We start from the raw sequence: 15,858 nt of genomic DNA on the forward strand, positions 1-15,858 counted from the left end.
AGGCAGTCTAGAATTGAGCTGTGTACGTTTGAGAGATTGTATACTTAAGACAGCATTAAAATCAAGTTTGAGATAGTGCTGGTTTTTTAAAGAGTAGCTTCCCTCATTTTTTCTAGCTAGATCTTACATTAGGCATCTCAACAGTTCAGTTATGTCAGATATATATCTGCATATAAATACACAACTCAGCTGTTAGAAGGTAGTACCTGCTCCAACTAAATGAAAAAGAAGGTCTTTTTTTTAACATGCTTCCTATCTTCTTGCACTTTATTATTTGCATAGAGGCTATAGTTGACAGTATTTTCCTTTCTAAAGATAGGGGAATGGAAAAATGAAAAAGCAAAGGGAAGTTGTCATTGCTCTCCTTTCTTGTAGATTAGTCACCTTATAGGTAGACAGCCTTTAAAGCAAAATTTCTCCCTTAAAATAACTCCATTAAATTAAGAGGGGGATTCAAACAAGTTACTTGTTGTATTTGCTAGGAATAAGTTTAAACTTAATTGTATCTAATTGTTGGGTGGTTAGGTAGCTATGTCTCAAGAATCTAATAAATGTGAGGACGTCTTGCTTATCTGTTGCTCCCATATCTTAGTATCTTTTATTTCTGTTGTGCCTGTTCAAGTATACTCATTTTGTATCCCCAGAGGGATCTGGGGACTACAGACAGATGCTGTTGTTGGACTTGACCCTAACTTATTCTACAAATGCCAGCCAGACATGGTGTTTTATGGCTTAAACCGCCTCTTTTAGACTTGTCTTCTGCTTTTTCCCTCACTCATCTGTCATTAATGAATCAAAAGAAAATCCTGTTGGCACTAGATGAATCTGGATACATTATTCTTTCCAGAGTCAAGCATTGTATCAACTGAAAAATAAAGTATGAGCATTATTGAGATTTTGGATGCCAGCAGTTTTTACAAGATCTGATTTGGAAAAATTGGTTTGATCTAGATCAGATTAGCTGGGAATCACTGGAAAGTCAACTTCAGGAAGGATCAAGCCAAAGCTGAGTCATCAGGCATACTGGTCAATGAAAAAGCGTGTGCTAGGCTTTAACAGTGTCAAATAGTGTGGCAGACTGCAGTGTTCTATGTGATCAGTGGTTTTCTGGATGAAGATGCAAAGACCTGCAAGCAGGAAAATTTTCTTAAGAAAGTTCTTTTAGCTAGGATTTGAGGTTTTCTTTTCTGTTAGAGAAGAGTAAGAGAAAGGTCAAGTGACATCAGTACTGTTGCTCAAAAGTAGTGGGGTGGTAGTGTAAGTGGCAGCAGACTATAAGCAGGAAGTAGGTGCTTCTGCTGCCTGCTCTGTTAGGGATGTCCAGGTTAGCTTTCTTAAACTGTTCCAGAGGATACATTAGTTTGTGCTCTGTTCCAAGGTTAATGGCCAGATCATAACATCAGTGCAGGGATGCCAGGCTACCTCAATGCTGTATGGGTGTGTGCATATATTAATTGCTGTGTGCTCTTGGTGAGTTAAAGAGTAACTGTACAAATGACAAAAAATTGTCATGGTGAAAGAAGTTAGTACTTGTGTTCTCCATTACCCGAGTTTGGAGGGAAGTCAGAGAAATGTTTAACCTCTACTGCAGTATGGCTTTGTCTTCAAAGATCTTAAAAAGCTTTTTACTTAGGTGTTCATTGATTGAGAAGATTGCCTAACCAAGCTGTAATACTGTATATATATATATACTTTGTGTGCCACCACTTAAGGTAGAAACATCAGCTACAGAATATTGTACAGTGATTGGATATTTAGGGTTGAATTTTCAAATCTGGATGCTGAAAGATGCTTCAGTTTGCATTGAATTCCTGAATTGTTGTTTCAGAGCCAAAAATGAAATTGGCAGTCTCTCACTAAAACCAAGTTCGTTTACTTCAGGATTTGGAATTGTAGATCATCAAGTAAGAAAAAGTCAGAAATAACTTAAAACAGATATGTGGTGCCTGCTGCTGAAGTTCTGTTACTTTTAAACTACTGTCAGCCTTCATTATTGATATCTTCATATTTAGTTGCTAACTTCAGTCTGAGGACTGAAAAATTCAGTTTAAACTTTTCTTTTAAAGACAATGAAATTGCTGCAGTTCACCCAGATTACTGTACTGGGATTCACACTACACCCACTGTGTTTTCATCATTCTAGTGATACCCTTACAAAAATAAAACAATAACTGAATGTTTATTTTAAATAAACGACAATAATGTAGTTATAGGCTTAACTTGTCATGAGTTTGAGAGGTGCCTTTAAGGATAGTTGGAAACAATCCTGTTTATGGAAAGACTGGACAATTTACAGATTTGTCGATCTAACAGCATTTACAGTGGTGCAAAACAGATGAAACTTGTGGTGTGAATGGTTCATATCATCTGTGTTTGCAAAAAATTCTGTACGAAGGGAAAGAGTTTAAGTCAGGAGTGAAAAGATGTCCTATTAGGTGTGAAAATCACCAAAGAGTCTCAAAATGTATTGGTAATGGAAGCCTGAGGAGACATCTCTTTTGCTGGACATCAGGTCAATTATTTCCTTAAGACTCTTTTCTCGTGTTCCTTTTGTGAGGGACAGTTTAGATAATTGAAAGATTATGCATTTGCAAGAAGATACAGGACCTGGTCTCTTGATTTCTCTGTCTTCTGACAATCGGTAGATTTAATCAGTGATGGTTAAGGCAGGACTCTACCGTGGTGGTTTAATTTCTGTATAAATCATTTTAGCATTTTGTGCTCAACACCTAACAAACAGATGGTGTTTCAGAGATTTCAGAGATGCTGTCAAATTACTGCTGATGAGAAGGATGTTTCTTACCTTACTTTCCTCCCTGCTTACCTTTTACAAGCACCTGAGTTGTATCCTTGCACTTTCCCTTTTCCCTGGCCTGTAGATTATTCATTAGCTGGGGAGGGTTTCATCTTTCTTTCGGGGTGGAGAGGGGAGAAAACGGGTAACTCAATCTCATAAGTGCTAGAGTCCCTGCAGGAAAGGAACTGAGACCTTCCTTGGGAAAGCAATAACAGTCCTGCTAGCTCAGTTGTCAGCCAGACTGCAAGAGGTGGTGTGAGTTTTTGAGTGGTATGACCCAAAGATATGTCCCAAAATCTGCGGCATTGTTTTGGTTTGATGGGTCAGTTTCCAACAAAGATGAATAAGCAGATCCTATAGTTTGCTGTTGGTAGCTAGTGAAGCAGATCTAGCTTGTAGAAGAGGTATAGTCTCAAAATACTATTTTAGTTGCTTCCACTTACTCATTAAATAAGTCATAATAGATCTAGTGGAACATTAAGCACTTTTCAGACTAGGGAAGGGATTTTTTTTTTTAATTATTTCTGGAATCCTGCTGTTCTTTTAAAGAACTGTTTGTTTGTTGCTTAATTTTCTTGTAAAAGTCTCTGTGCTTCTTTGTTTAGTGCTCAAGTGTTTCAGAATGATAACATTTATGCTATCTCCTCTTGGATAATTATTTCTTATGAATAGTAACTGTTAGCTTTAGTATAGTACAGTTTATTTGATATTTATGGAAGAATCAGTAATGAGGTAGAGCAAATACTCTATCTGATGATTTGCAGCATTTTATTGTAGCTGCATTAAGAGCTGGTAGTTAGAAAATATCTGCTGTATTAAAGAAGTTGACTGAGGAATTTTTATCAAATCATGCTTAGTTAACTGGATTGTGGTGTCATTATTGTACTTCCTGCATATAGGTCAAATTTTAATCAGACTGGTGTTTTATGTGTTTTAGGTATTGAGGGTGATTTATCTCTTGCATCATGCGTGAATACAAGCTAGTGGTTCTTGGTTCTGGAGGTGTTGGAAAGTCTGCACTGGTACGTATGAGGCAGTTCAAGTATGGGTTTTTTTAGGCTTATTGTATTTTTTTTTCTCAAATACACTCTCTACTGAACTATATTTCTTTATGTAAATGTGCATAAATACATGTGTTAGTAATGCCCAGTGAGACATCATGGCTAGTAGCTAGATACTTTACTGGCTACGTCTGCATCCATTGGTGCATTCTCAAATGCTGCTGGTTTTGTGTGGGTTTGCTTGATAGTGCTTGATGAGTCTCATGCAGTGAGGTGCAGAGCTACAGCACTATGGGGGTGTCTGGCTTCGACAGATAAACCACCTATCAGCCTATGGGAAATCAAGCTCCTTTGTGAATCTCTCAAAGGATATCAACTAGGTTGCCCCACTAAGTCTTACCTCTAGAATGGTCTTCAGGATGCTGTTTTGCTTAGTGTTTTATAGCAGTGTCTTTAGCACTAATATTTTTATGCAGATAGAAATACAGATTTGCATGTTGGTGGGAAGCTTATTGTGTGTTCTGCATCCTTTCTGTAAGAGTAGGTATATAGCTGTGGCAGGTTGATGATTAAAATGCATGAGCTCTTTTATTTACAGTTAAACAATTACAGAATGTTTTAGTCTGATCTAGACTAGAATTTAAAAAGTTTGCAAAATATGATGTTCTCAGCCCACCTAAGAACTTTGCATCTTTCTGTTTAATTGCGCACCTTACCATAAAGTAAGCTCCAGAGCTTCCGTACTCCCTTGAGTCAGAAGTATTCTTACACAGCAGTTCATAAAGAAAAACTTAAATAACAAATCATGTTAGATTGTGAAATAACATTTTCATTCACCTCTGAATTCTTTATCTCACTGCAGCATTTCTGGATTTGAATGTGCCTGCTCTGACTTGGCCATTGAGTCTTAAGTTCCATTTGACTTGTGCTAAAAACGTCCTTCATTCTAGGTATACAGGAACAGCCTACTGAGTGTAGTTAAGACTAGTAAAAGCTGGCAGGGTTTTTTTTTGACTAATCCTGTGCTGGCAGATAAGTAGCAGAAGATGAAGTAGTTCTAAATACAAATGTAAAAGCTGTGCAGCTGTATTGCATCCTGGTCAACTAGAAACTAATACTTATTCTAAGAGTTAGGCAAACCTTAAATCAATGCATGCTTTAATTCTTACCCTCCATGTGCTGGTGGATAAAGAAAAGTGTAGCATTGCTTCATCTAACAGTTAAATAGGCATACACATCTAACTTTCTGTTGTTTCTTAAAATTATAGTTATGACAAGTGTTTGTTACAAAAATGTTAAAAAATGTTATGGATAACAGAGTATATACCTAGAACAGTGATTTGTGTACAATGTTTACAAAACGTCCCTATACAAGAGAATCTTACAAGAACCTTTTTGTTGCAGACTGTACAGTTTGTTCAAGGAATATTTGTTGAAAAATACGATCCTACGATAGAAGACTCCTACAGAAAGGTATATACAAAAGATGTGTCTAGTGTTAGACACTTAAAGCTGTAATGCATATTGCCAAATATGTGAGTCACTGCTTGAAAATGGGTATGCCTCGTAATGCCATATTAAACCAGGTAACAAGTTTGAAATATAAATGTTCTCCTAAACTTTGCTTAAAAGAAATAATTCAAGACTAACTTTTTAACGTTTAAGCATAGTATCTTCCTGGCAAGTCAGAAACAAATGGTTATTTCATTGTCAGAGTTGAAAACATGGATTGCAAAAAAAAAAAAAAAAAACTTTAAAAATTACCACTTTTCAGTTTTATAATAATTATTATTATTAGTTTGTGATTTAGTATTTTAGGTAGATGTGGACTTGGAGGTACTACACTGCTTTGCTACTAGAAAAGTAGCTAAAAACAACTTCACACCCTTAGAGCACTGGAGGCATTTATCATACTGTACTGATAACAATTCAAATGATAGCTAGATATGCTTCCATTATTTTGGTTGTTGTTTTATTAATGAGTTGACACAAACCTGTCATAAATTTACAGTATTTACAGCGAGTGGCCTGTTAGTTTCTCTCTTTCTGTCTTCAGCATGACAGGCTGAAAAGTCTGATTCTGCTTGTATCATCGTGCATCTCCATATTGCTTACTCTTCAGTTTCACCTGAGACCACAATTAAGATTCCAGACTAAGATAATTTATATCCAAACTGCTACCATTAACTGGTGCAAGAGATAAGTTTTTGGCTATGTCAGTTTCTTAATCTATCTTTTTTAGCTGAATTACTTTTCATATGCATTAATACTCTGATGTTCATCATTTGACCACAAAAATGATGGTGTCTATACAAGGCAGGCAAGATGCACAAACCCTAGCTGAGAATGGGCAAACTGCAAGGCCTCCTCTTTAGCACTGAGCTATATTTGTATTGGAACAAAGGTGGTGCATTAAGAACTGTTGCAGCCTACAGTCACCAGAATATTTTCTGAACAGAAGAGGAATTTGTGAGAACAAAATAACAATTTAATCATTTTTTTCTTTGACCTTATATAAACTGTATGTTGGAAAAATCCAAGTCTGTCTTAAGTATGGGGCCTTCCAGCCAAAGCTAGAACTCTTATTAAAGACACAATAGCAGAACCAAATTCTATGTTGACACTTTTTCTGTATTAGAGAAGCAGGAATTTTTGACCATATCTCAGTGTTTGGTGCAGGATATTTCTGGATCAGGCCCAGTAAATTACTCCAAAAAACATTCACAGGCTAATCTAAAGTGTTTCCTTTGTTATATATTTACCTTCTTTAGGTCATAGCAGAATCATGATGTTTACTGGGTGAATTTTTCCAAAGACTGTTTCCATAGAGCCTAAAAAAGTAACGCTGTCTTAAGAAATTTTGCTGTTTGCTAACTACATTTTTTTGTCGTTGCTGCTAATAAAGATTTGTAATATTCCTTTCAGGCTTGTTCCTGAAACAACTAGTAATAATCCTGGGTATCCTTTTCAAATTAGCCAGATTGTGGAAGTCTTACTAAAGGCTGGACAACACTTCATGTAGTCATTTTCATCTTCTCACTGTTAATTACAATTCTAACTTGCTTCTTGCATTCAAAATATATTGGTTTGGCAGTTGAAAGTCTATGCTATTTATGTTAAATGTAATTTTGTAATATTTAAAGTTGAAAGGATATGACTTGTTCATCTAAATAATTGAGCTTGAAGTCTTGAAACTTTATGCCTTGTTTTACTCCCCAAGGATTTCTTCATAAAGTGAATAAATGCTACCTAATTAGCAGAATAACTTCAGCAACAATACCTGTTAAAATAGTGATTATTTTTAAGGAATCACTATCCATAGGAGATGGGGGGAGGTGTGAGAGGATGGGAAATACTCCTGTTCCCTGTCCCCAGCTCAAATCTAGTTACAGAAGAACAGCTGCAAATTAAACTAGTGACATAAATGGAGAGGAGGTAATCTGTTAACTAGGAATTTTCCATGCAAATGGAAACAAGGGAAGTTTTCCAATAGCTTGAAAGAAAAATAAAAAACTAAAATGTGGGTAGTCTGCTTGAAGCAGGTTGAGGGCACTTCCATGTCTTTTGCTGCCCTCAGGGCCATTTCTTTGAGGTATGTCCAATAGATAGAGGAACTCCGTAATGAAAACAAAAATTGTTCTGTCTTCTTAAACCTTCCCATTTTTTGCAAACTTTTCTAAGCTGGATCAGTTTTCTAATTGGTGTTTCTAAAGGCTTGTTTTGGGGACTCCACTTTTGGTGCTGGCTGTTTAATTGTTTGCTGTGTACAACTACTCTCTTGTAGATATGAATTACTATTAAATGAGCCTTAGTATGCCAATCCAGTTTTCTGGCTTTCACTTGTACTTTTCTTTCAATCTGTGATGATTCCTGAAACAAGTGGAAATTAGTTGTGCTAGTTGCTGATAACCATCATTACAAATTTAGCAGCCTCCTTTTAAATAATCAAAAATCCCTAATCACTTTGCAAAGTGGTAGTTGGCTGCTGACACTGCATTTGAAAATGTCACTGGGGCTCTTTGAAATGCTTCTTCCTGCTGTTTTCAAACTGTATATCCATACAATCTTTTTAAGCCATTATGTTGCTTTATGCATTATGAATTTACTTATAAAAAAATCACACAATTTCTGAAGTCTTTGGAGGGGAGAGTTGCAAGGGGAAAAATTATAACTGCATCTTTCTCTCTTGACAGCAAGTTGAAGTAGATGCACAACAGTGTATGCTTGAAATCTTAGATACTGCAGGAACGGTATGTAAAAAACAACTTTGCTAAATACTGATTTACAGTGTATAAAAAAAAAAACAAAAACAAAAACTTGAGTATTGCAGCAGAAAATTAATTGCAAGCTTCCCATGAGCTCTTATTCTGTAACAGGGGAAAGAAATATAGCATGTAAAAAGAAATTGTGCTCTTGTTTTATGTTTGTTGCCCAGAAAAAAATTAGGACCCACTGGCCACTGAGGTTTGATTTCTCTTGCTGTAGAGACTATGTGCTTTCTTCTGATGTCCTTTTTCTTTTGTGTGTGAGATGTACTGTGACATTGAGATAAAAATAGTATTGCTTCCGTCAGCTTATAGGAGCTCAAAGCACAAGGGTTATGCTGACCCTTTGCATACTGGTCAGGTTTTTCTCTGACTAGTTCGAAAATTACTGAAACCAGTAATTTCCTTTATTGATTCCAGTGAGTTTAAGATTCTTGGAGTTTAGCATGTGTTCTCTGAAATGTGGCAATAATCTGGTACAATAATAACCGATTTAAATTCCCTGTTAGATTAATACTCTGTTAATATACAGTAAGATGGAGTGGCTGTTTTCTAGCATTAAATTGTGTTTTTCATCTGACATACAGTAAGGGACAGGGCGTGATTGCTCAGGCACCAGGTAGCCAAATCACCAATGAGAAAGAAGCACATGCCATTCTACAGTTGTACTGGTAAAAGTACACCAGCAAGTCTTTGTATGCAATATCATAGTTGGCACTGAAGTCATGGAAATGTGACAAGTCTTTTGAGTTTCTCTATCCTCTAGTCCATCTCCTTGAAAATTAATGTAGACTTTAACATAAGAAAATCTCCCAAACTACAAAATAGGTTGTGAAAAGGGATGCATTCACTTTATAATCCATTTTAGGGAACTGTCAGGATCTGAAGAACATTTTAGTGTGTTGGGAGAGATTCAGGAGTAGTTTAGCTTCTGTAATCTACAGATTACAGTGTACCTTCTACTGAACTTCTCTCCAGTGAAATTACTCTAGTTTCTCTAAACTAGACCTAAAGTTATAGGAGCTTGTGCAAGTAAAATGCAAATTGAATGCAACATCTGTATCTTTTTTGTAATTACAGGAACAGTTTACAGCGATGAGAGATCTATACATGAAAAATGGACAAGGTTTTGCATTAGTATATTCCATCACAGCTCAGTCCACATTTAATGATTTACAGGATCTAAGAGAACAGATTCTTCGAGTCAAAGACACTGATGATGTAAGATCTCTAAAAGCTTTTAATACTTAAAGTTTTCATTAGCATGTTGCAGTGTACTGTGGTCAGGTAGTCTCCAAGTTTTAAATTAAGATGTATGAACCAGTAGATGCATAGTACAGAAATGCAACTCTTAAGGTAAACTGGAGAAATGTAACTTATAATGTGTTATATGGAGAATTGTTTAATCTTTCTTTAAAATACCTTTATTGAAACTGGTTATAACTTTGTTTATTAGACTGCAGTAAGCATTTCTAAAACAACTATTGTTGCCTTAATTACTATGAGTGAAATTTTCTGCTCAATATCCCTACTGCTTATGGTATTTTAAAAACATAGAATTTTAAGTTGTACTTGCATGTTATGTAGCTTTTATATTTTGTCTGCTTGCAAGTAAGTTTGGTCATCCTATTTCCACACAATTTCTATTATGCATCTCTTAGCATTATTAAAGCTATAAAGTGAGGCTAAAACATTATATTTTATCAGTTAAGAAAAGAACCTTAGAGCAGTTGGAGGAAGTTGCTTGGTCCCCTAATAAAGGTAAATAAGTATTACAAATGTGAAAAAAGCAATAAGTGTGTTTTTAACAGAAACACCTTGTAACTTGTAGCCTTTGGGCAGAAAAACTACCTTCTTGAAGAAAAAATAAGCAATGAACAGTTTTTAAGCATGATTGTATCGTTTAAATTGTGTTTATGCAAAATTTGATAACTTTGATGCATTCCTTACTGCATGTATCTGCATATGCTTCTGCTGTCAGCAGACACAGAATATATTAATCATTTCAGTTTCAGGGAAGTGAGGTAAGATTTTTTTATACAAACCATTTTGCACTTCCTTGACCATAAGCTCTTGCAGGTCTTGCCTATGTTCAGCAGATTTCTTCTTGAAGCAATTTATTACCCATTACCACAAATGTATCTCAGAAGGCTAATATTTAAATTGTGTGGATCTTTCCCATCCACAACCTAACACGTTATAACCTTGTTTAGCATTAAATTAGTTTTGTACAGTAAAATCAAGATAAATGTGATGATATTTAAAATCTTACTTTGTGTGTTACATTTATGCTGATTAGTATAATTTTGGAGGTATTTCCTTGGAATTGTATTTTTTTAGAAGGCACCCCTCAGTCCTGAAAGGCATTCCATAGTATCAGGAATAAGATAGTAAACTTCATGTTACAACTTCAGTTTACATCAGAATTCACAGAAGAAGTTATGCCAAAGCTTAGGCATGACTTGCTTTCTTAGTGGTCAAAATATTGTAAGCCTTTTTTGAACACTTTAATCTGTGAGGACTTCAGCTATGTCCTTAAATTAGTAAAAGAAAGGAAGAAGGGAAAAAATAGATTATGATGTTTTCTTGCTACAAAGGTCAATTCAGCATTTTCTATAGTTGGGAATGCTGGTACTGTAGCTTGCAAATAAGAACGGTGTGATATGCTGAGAGTAGAGGAATGGTGAAAGGAGCTTTAGCATCCTTCATCATGCTATCCAGGACAGGACACTGTTTCCAGGTTTTTGGAATTTGTAAGAATCATTTGGTAAATTCTTCAGTAGACTTCTTGATGCCTCAAACATCTAAAAATGAAATCTCATTAAATTCTCTAAAAAAACCATGAAATTTGCTCAATTGGCAGTGTACTGAATCATCAAACCATCCCTGCTACTGCCCTCCCAAAATGCAGTCACATTCATTTGAAGATTGAAATATCACACAGCTGTTAAACTTAAGCTTCAGTTTTACCAGAGCTTGATTATTCTGAAAAATCAGGATCTTCTAAGGAATCAGATGGCTTTTAGGTGTGCATTTACACTGTGCCACTATAAAATTTTAATTGTTTCTTTGCTGGCATTGAATTGTATTTTAGGTGCCTATGATTTTGGTTGGCAATAAGTGTGACTTGGAAGATGAAAGAGTTGTGGGAAAGGAACAAGGTCAGAACCTAGCAAGGCAATGGAATAACTGTGCATTCTTAGAGTCTTCTGCAAAATCAAAGATAAATGTTAACGAGGTAAGGCATTTTACCTGTGGTGGGGAGAGGTATTGGGACACTGTCCTGAGAACCGTTTACTCTTTGTCAAGGAAAAACTAACAAAATCATGAATAATATTCACTACAATGGACAAAACTGTACCCTGCTGTTGGGAGATGTTTATGTTAAGGGATGTATTTAGCTTTGACATGGAATTTTTTTCAAATTACATCGATTTTAGTGTAATTAGTTTAATTTTTGAATTATCTTTGTAATTTAGGATAAACATTTCTCTCATGTTCCATTCCTTAGTTGCTACAGTCTCTGTCAGTTGAGATTGTACTGCTAGAATTCATTTTTTAAAGACCTTTACGAGAGTTAAGTCACTAAAACTACTTGATTTAAGTTACTTCGTGTTAACACTGTTTGACATGGTAAGTACAAAAACTAATAAATGTTTTGTTAAAATTAGCTGTTCTGTAAAGTAAAAAGGATGTAAAAGCCTCTCTACTATATATCTACTTGTTTATTTAACAGAAGCTAGACAATTAATCAAATGCATGCATTTTGGGGATTTGCCATAATGCAAGGCTTTTTATCCAGTGGGGGGTGCCAGCATAAAGAAAGATACAAAAAAATTAGAAAAAGAAGCTGTGTTAGTATTTACATTTCTGGAACAGCTTGAATTTTATGATAAATCCTGCAGTTCAGTAGGTCATCTGGAAAACATTGTTGGCAGCATCAGTCAAGTTGAAAGGGTCTCTGTGCTAGACTTGCAAGTAATCAAAACAGGATGGTGGTTTTAACACAGCTGATTTTAAAAATAAGTAATGTGTGTTTCATTAGGTGGGAATTTCTGGAAGCCACTGGCATTTTTTAAAATTTGAATTAATCAATGTAACTGTATAAAAGTCATACATTGAATAAACTAGAACTTCCAGCAAACACTATAAGCCCTTTTTGGAATATTTGCTACTTTGCAGCCAGCACTTAGGAAGGTGCCAGGATGCCTTCAGCATGAGGGCTTCCTTAGTTTATGAGATGCAGCAGTAATTGGATCAATGTCAATTATGAATGAAACAGATACTGTTTAAACATTGTATGTTGATTTGTTTTAAATTAGCCTTTCAAAAAAATCATGTTCTAGTTAGAATTCTAGGAGACTCAATTTATGTGAGAGTCCCATAAATAAGTTACTTCTCTAGGAAATTTTATGCTTCTGTCATGCTGTAGGTCTAGAGAGGTGGAATTATTTCTTTAGACTTCAATATTTTTTAAGTATCTGGAAAAGCATGATCTCATTCAAATACAAGAGACTATTAATGAATATGTAGTATATGTGAGTTACCATGAAAAATGTGTAGTTAAAACTTACTAGAATTTTCTTTAAAAGAATATCCTAAGAGTGATTTGAGTTAGAAGAAAGCTGTGGGCTGTTTCTTGACCTTACTGCTAAACTGCAAAGTAATACTATAGAGAGTTGATCACTGTGGCATTTTTCATGTAAGTTCAGATGCGTTTGACCAGGGATTAAATAGCTATAATAGCTTTAGCAAATATAGCAAACTTTCTAGTTTGCTTCCTTGAAACTGTAGAACCTTTGGCAGATGGTTATCTTTAGCAAGAAAACTAAAAAAACCCAGTTATTAACTAAGTATACAATTTGTAGCTTTGTGGTAACTAGGTATCTTCAAGGGTTCTTGAGTATGTGAGTGCATTATGTGTGAAAATTAAAGGCTGAAGGTTATAAGAAAATTCTTCTAATAACCATAATCAACTGATTTCTGTCTTTTCAGATCTTTTATGACCTTGTGCGACAAATTAACAGAAAAACTCCGGTGCCTGGAAAAGCACGCAAAAAGTCATCATGTCAGCTACTTTAATGCATAGCTGTACTGTAGCTCTGAGCCAGGTAAACATTTTAAATTTTTCTGTGCTTTATGGCTATTAAAATAAACAAAACAACAACTAAACCCTAAACAGTTCTGGTAGCTGTTGATGCAGAACAGCATTGAAAATTATTGATTTACATGATCATGGAAATGTTTAATGGTCGGTCTTTTAACATTTCAAAGTCAGAACTACAAATATGTGCAAGATACACTGTGTTCACGCTAGTCTGGGGGGCTTTTTCTCAAGCTTTAACAGTTTGGTAGAGCTCAAATTAACAATGCTTCCTCTGATACTTCAAAGCTTTTGGAAACACAGTTTTCTCTTTTAAACCTGATAAAATCCACTGCAAGAGCTCAGTTACCTGGAATGCACACAGTACAATATTGTAGTTTGTATGCCGGTGTCTCTTTCTACTTTAAACTCCTGCATATGCTTGTATGATGTCACAAGAATTTAGCTTCCTTTCTTGAGATTCTGGATATTTTGGAGGCCAAATTATAATTAGTATATTTGGATGAGAAAGGTGAAGTGATCATTGTAACACTCCAAATATTTCACCTGAAGCTGCTGGTTACTAGATCAATTTCTTGTTTGCAGTTGGCTAAATTTCTACATGACTTAATATGTGCACAAAGAATGGTGCTGAACGATGCAGTAAGCTCCAGCTTGCTCTTTAATCAAGCCTTTCCAGAAGTTAATCAGGAGGCATGGATTTTTTTTCTGAAAATTTTTGGGGAAGTTTCTGGGCACGTTGTTTTTCTCTTTCCATCTCTAAGCCTTAGTATGAGCAGAGGTCTGTCTTGACTGACCTGACATCATCAAAGTTGGCTGGTACCTCCCTTTCCTTCAGTGTTACTGAACATGTAGTGCTGCAGTTACTTCAGTGCTGTGATCTGTTATTTTGTCATCCAATAGACCTATTGGATGTACTGAAGGATCCTAGTAGGACATCTCACTGTCAGAAATCTTTTTAGGCTTTTGTTAATAACCAGGTAGTGCTATATGTAACTCTTTTTTGGTATATTAAAACCTCCTCAGTTTGAACAACTTAGATCACTTAAAAGTAAAACTGAAATTGTTCCAACAAAAGCATTAACTGAGGGTGGCAGAAATGGTTGCTCCATTTCTTTAACAGGACTTTTGATTCAAGAGCTTTGATCCTTCAATTTTTGTTTGTAAAGCCATGGGAACTGTCATGTGGTAAGCAAAACTAGTTCCATCAATCAAATATTACTTCTACAGTGCAGCCTGGATTCCTCTATGTATCCTAATCCAGTTAAGATAGTAATTTAGTAATTGAAATAGTCTGTTATTTGTATGTGTACAGTAGGAAGTGTATGATTAGAGAAGTGTTAAGGTTGTTTTCTGTTTGTCACGAGCTATGATAGTTCCTGCTGTAGCTGTTTTAAGTAAAGAACAAGGACAAATAGTTGTTACTAATGCTAATCCCTTGTTTTGTTGTTACAGGTCTGAAGAACTGTTGCCCAATTCAACAGTGCCAGCATTCCAACTTTATTAAACCTACCAACATCTTAAATGGACTTTCCTGTGGTGGTACCCTTTAAGAAATGGATGAAAGCTACATCAGTTTGCACATTCTATCACTTTCCAGTGTCATGAGAGATTTTTACTTCTAAATATTCTGTGTATGCAACTGGTAAAACCAGAGCCTACATCCAGTATTACTGATAAGAGACATTGTTCATCCACCAATGTTGTACATGTATGAAAACTGTGTACTGTATACTTCAACAATCCCCACTTTCTATTGGAGAGTACAATAATGTAAATCCTAAAAGCACCACTATTTTAGCATAATAAAAGAAAGTCCAAAGAGCTCCTATATAGACTACTCCAGATAACTTTGCTTCATCGGTATTTGTAGCTTATTGTAACTTTTTTAAAGAAATACAGGATCATCATCATCATCGTATTGTACAAAAGCGCTTTGATTAACACAACGGCTATATAGTTTTTTAATTTTAGGAAAAACCTGTGGAGACAGTGACCTAGTCTTTAAGAGTCCTTTCAGTATAACGTCTGACTAAAGACATGGCCTTTAATATCTGTTGGGAAGGAAATGTCCAGACTTTTCAACCTTTTATTGTATGTTTCCTTTTCCTTGTTTACATAGGGAACAATGTTTATAGTTGTGTGTACAGTGGGGGTCTACAACAAGAAGTGTATATTTTAAAACAATTTTTTAATGATTTAACAATTTTTTGTAAATCATTTTTGGGCTTCTGCAGCTGTAGATTCTCACTGTGAATTCCCTTGCTTGCTCATGCATAAGTGTATTTGCAATACCAAATATACAGGTTTAGTACTTTTGCCTGTTAGTGATTGTTTTACATGTGTAACGTTTTGGTTGAGATGTTAAATGGTGGAAGAGTACTGTGGATGTGAATGTGGGAAGTAATTTTAATCATGTGTAATTGGTCACAGGGCCTAAGTTGCAGTAATTAACTTTTGCTGATTTATTTAACAATGCCTTGTTGCTTTGTATGCATTAACGTTTGGGTGTAAAGATTGTGTGTATATCCAACAGGGAGCCACAGTATTTAAATTGACCAACCTAATGTTACAACTGCTTTGAGGTGGCCAAATGTAAACTAAAAGCCTTAATTAAAGTGGTGCAATTTTGTATGACTTAGCATCAGTAGTTCAATAAATTTGGATTGCCATGCAAGGGCTTGCATTACA

At 35.4% G+C, this 15,858-nt stretch overlaps 1 protein-coding gene across 1 annotated transcript in view; it reads left to right on the forward strand.

Moving 5' to 3' along the window:
- The window catches only part of RAP1B (RAP1B, member of RAS oncogene family), a 31,114-nt gene extending 15,256 nt beyond the window's left edge, over positions 1-15,858 (forward strand). The window contains exons 2-8 of the mRNA XM_030259424.4: positions 3,735-3,819; positions 5,203-5,271; positions 7,992-8,048; positions 9,144-9,284; positions 11,158-11,301; positions 13,059-13,174; positions 14,623-15,858. Of these exons, the coding sequence (XP_030115284.1) occupies positions 3,763-3,819; positions 5,203-5,271; positions 7,992-8,048; positions 9,144-9,284; positions 11,158-11,301; positions 13,059-13,145 (555 nt within the window). The 5' untranslated portion in view covers positions 3,735-3,762 and the 3' untranslated portion in view covers positions 13,146-13,174; positions 14,623-15,858. The remainder of the gene's footprint in view (positions 1-3,734; positions 3,820-5,202; positions 5,272-7,991; positions 8,049-9,143; positions 9,285-11,157; positions 11,302-13,058; positions 13,175-14,622) is intronic.

This window comes from Taeniopygia guttata, chromosome 1A (genome assembly GCF_048771995.1).
Source record: "Taeniopygia guttata chromosome 1A, bTaeGut7.mat, whole genome shotgun sequence".
Taxonomy (NCBI): domain Eukaryota; kingdom Metazoa; phylum Chordata; class Aves; order Passeriformes; family Estrildidae; genus Taeniopygia; species Taeniopygia guttata.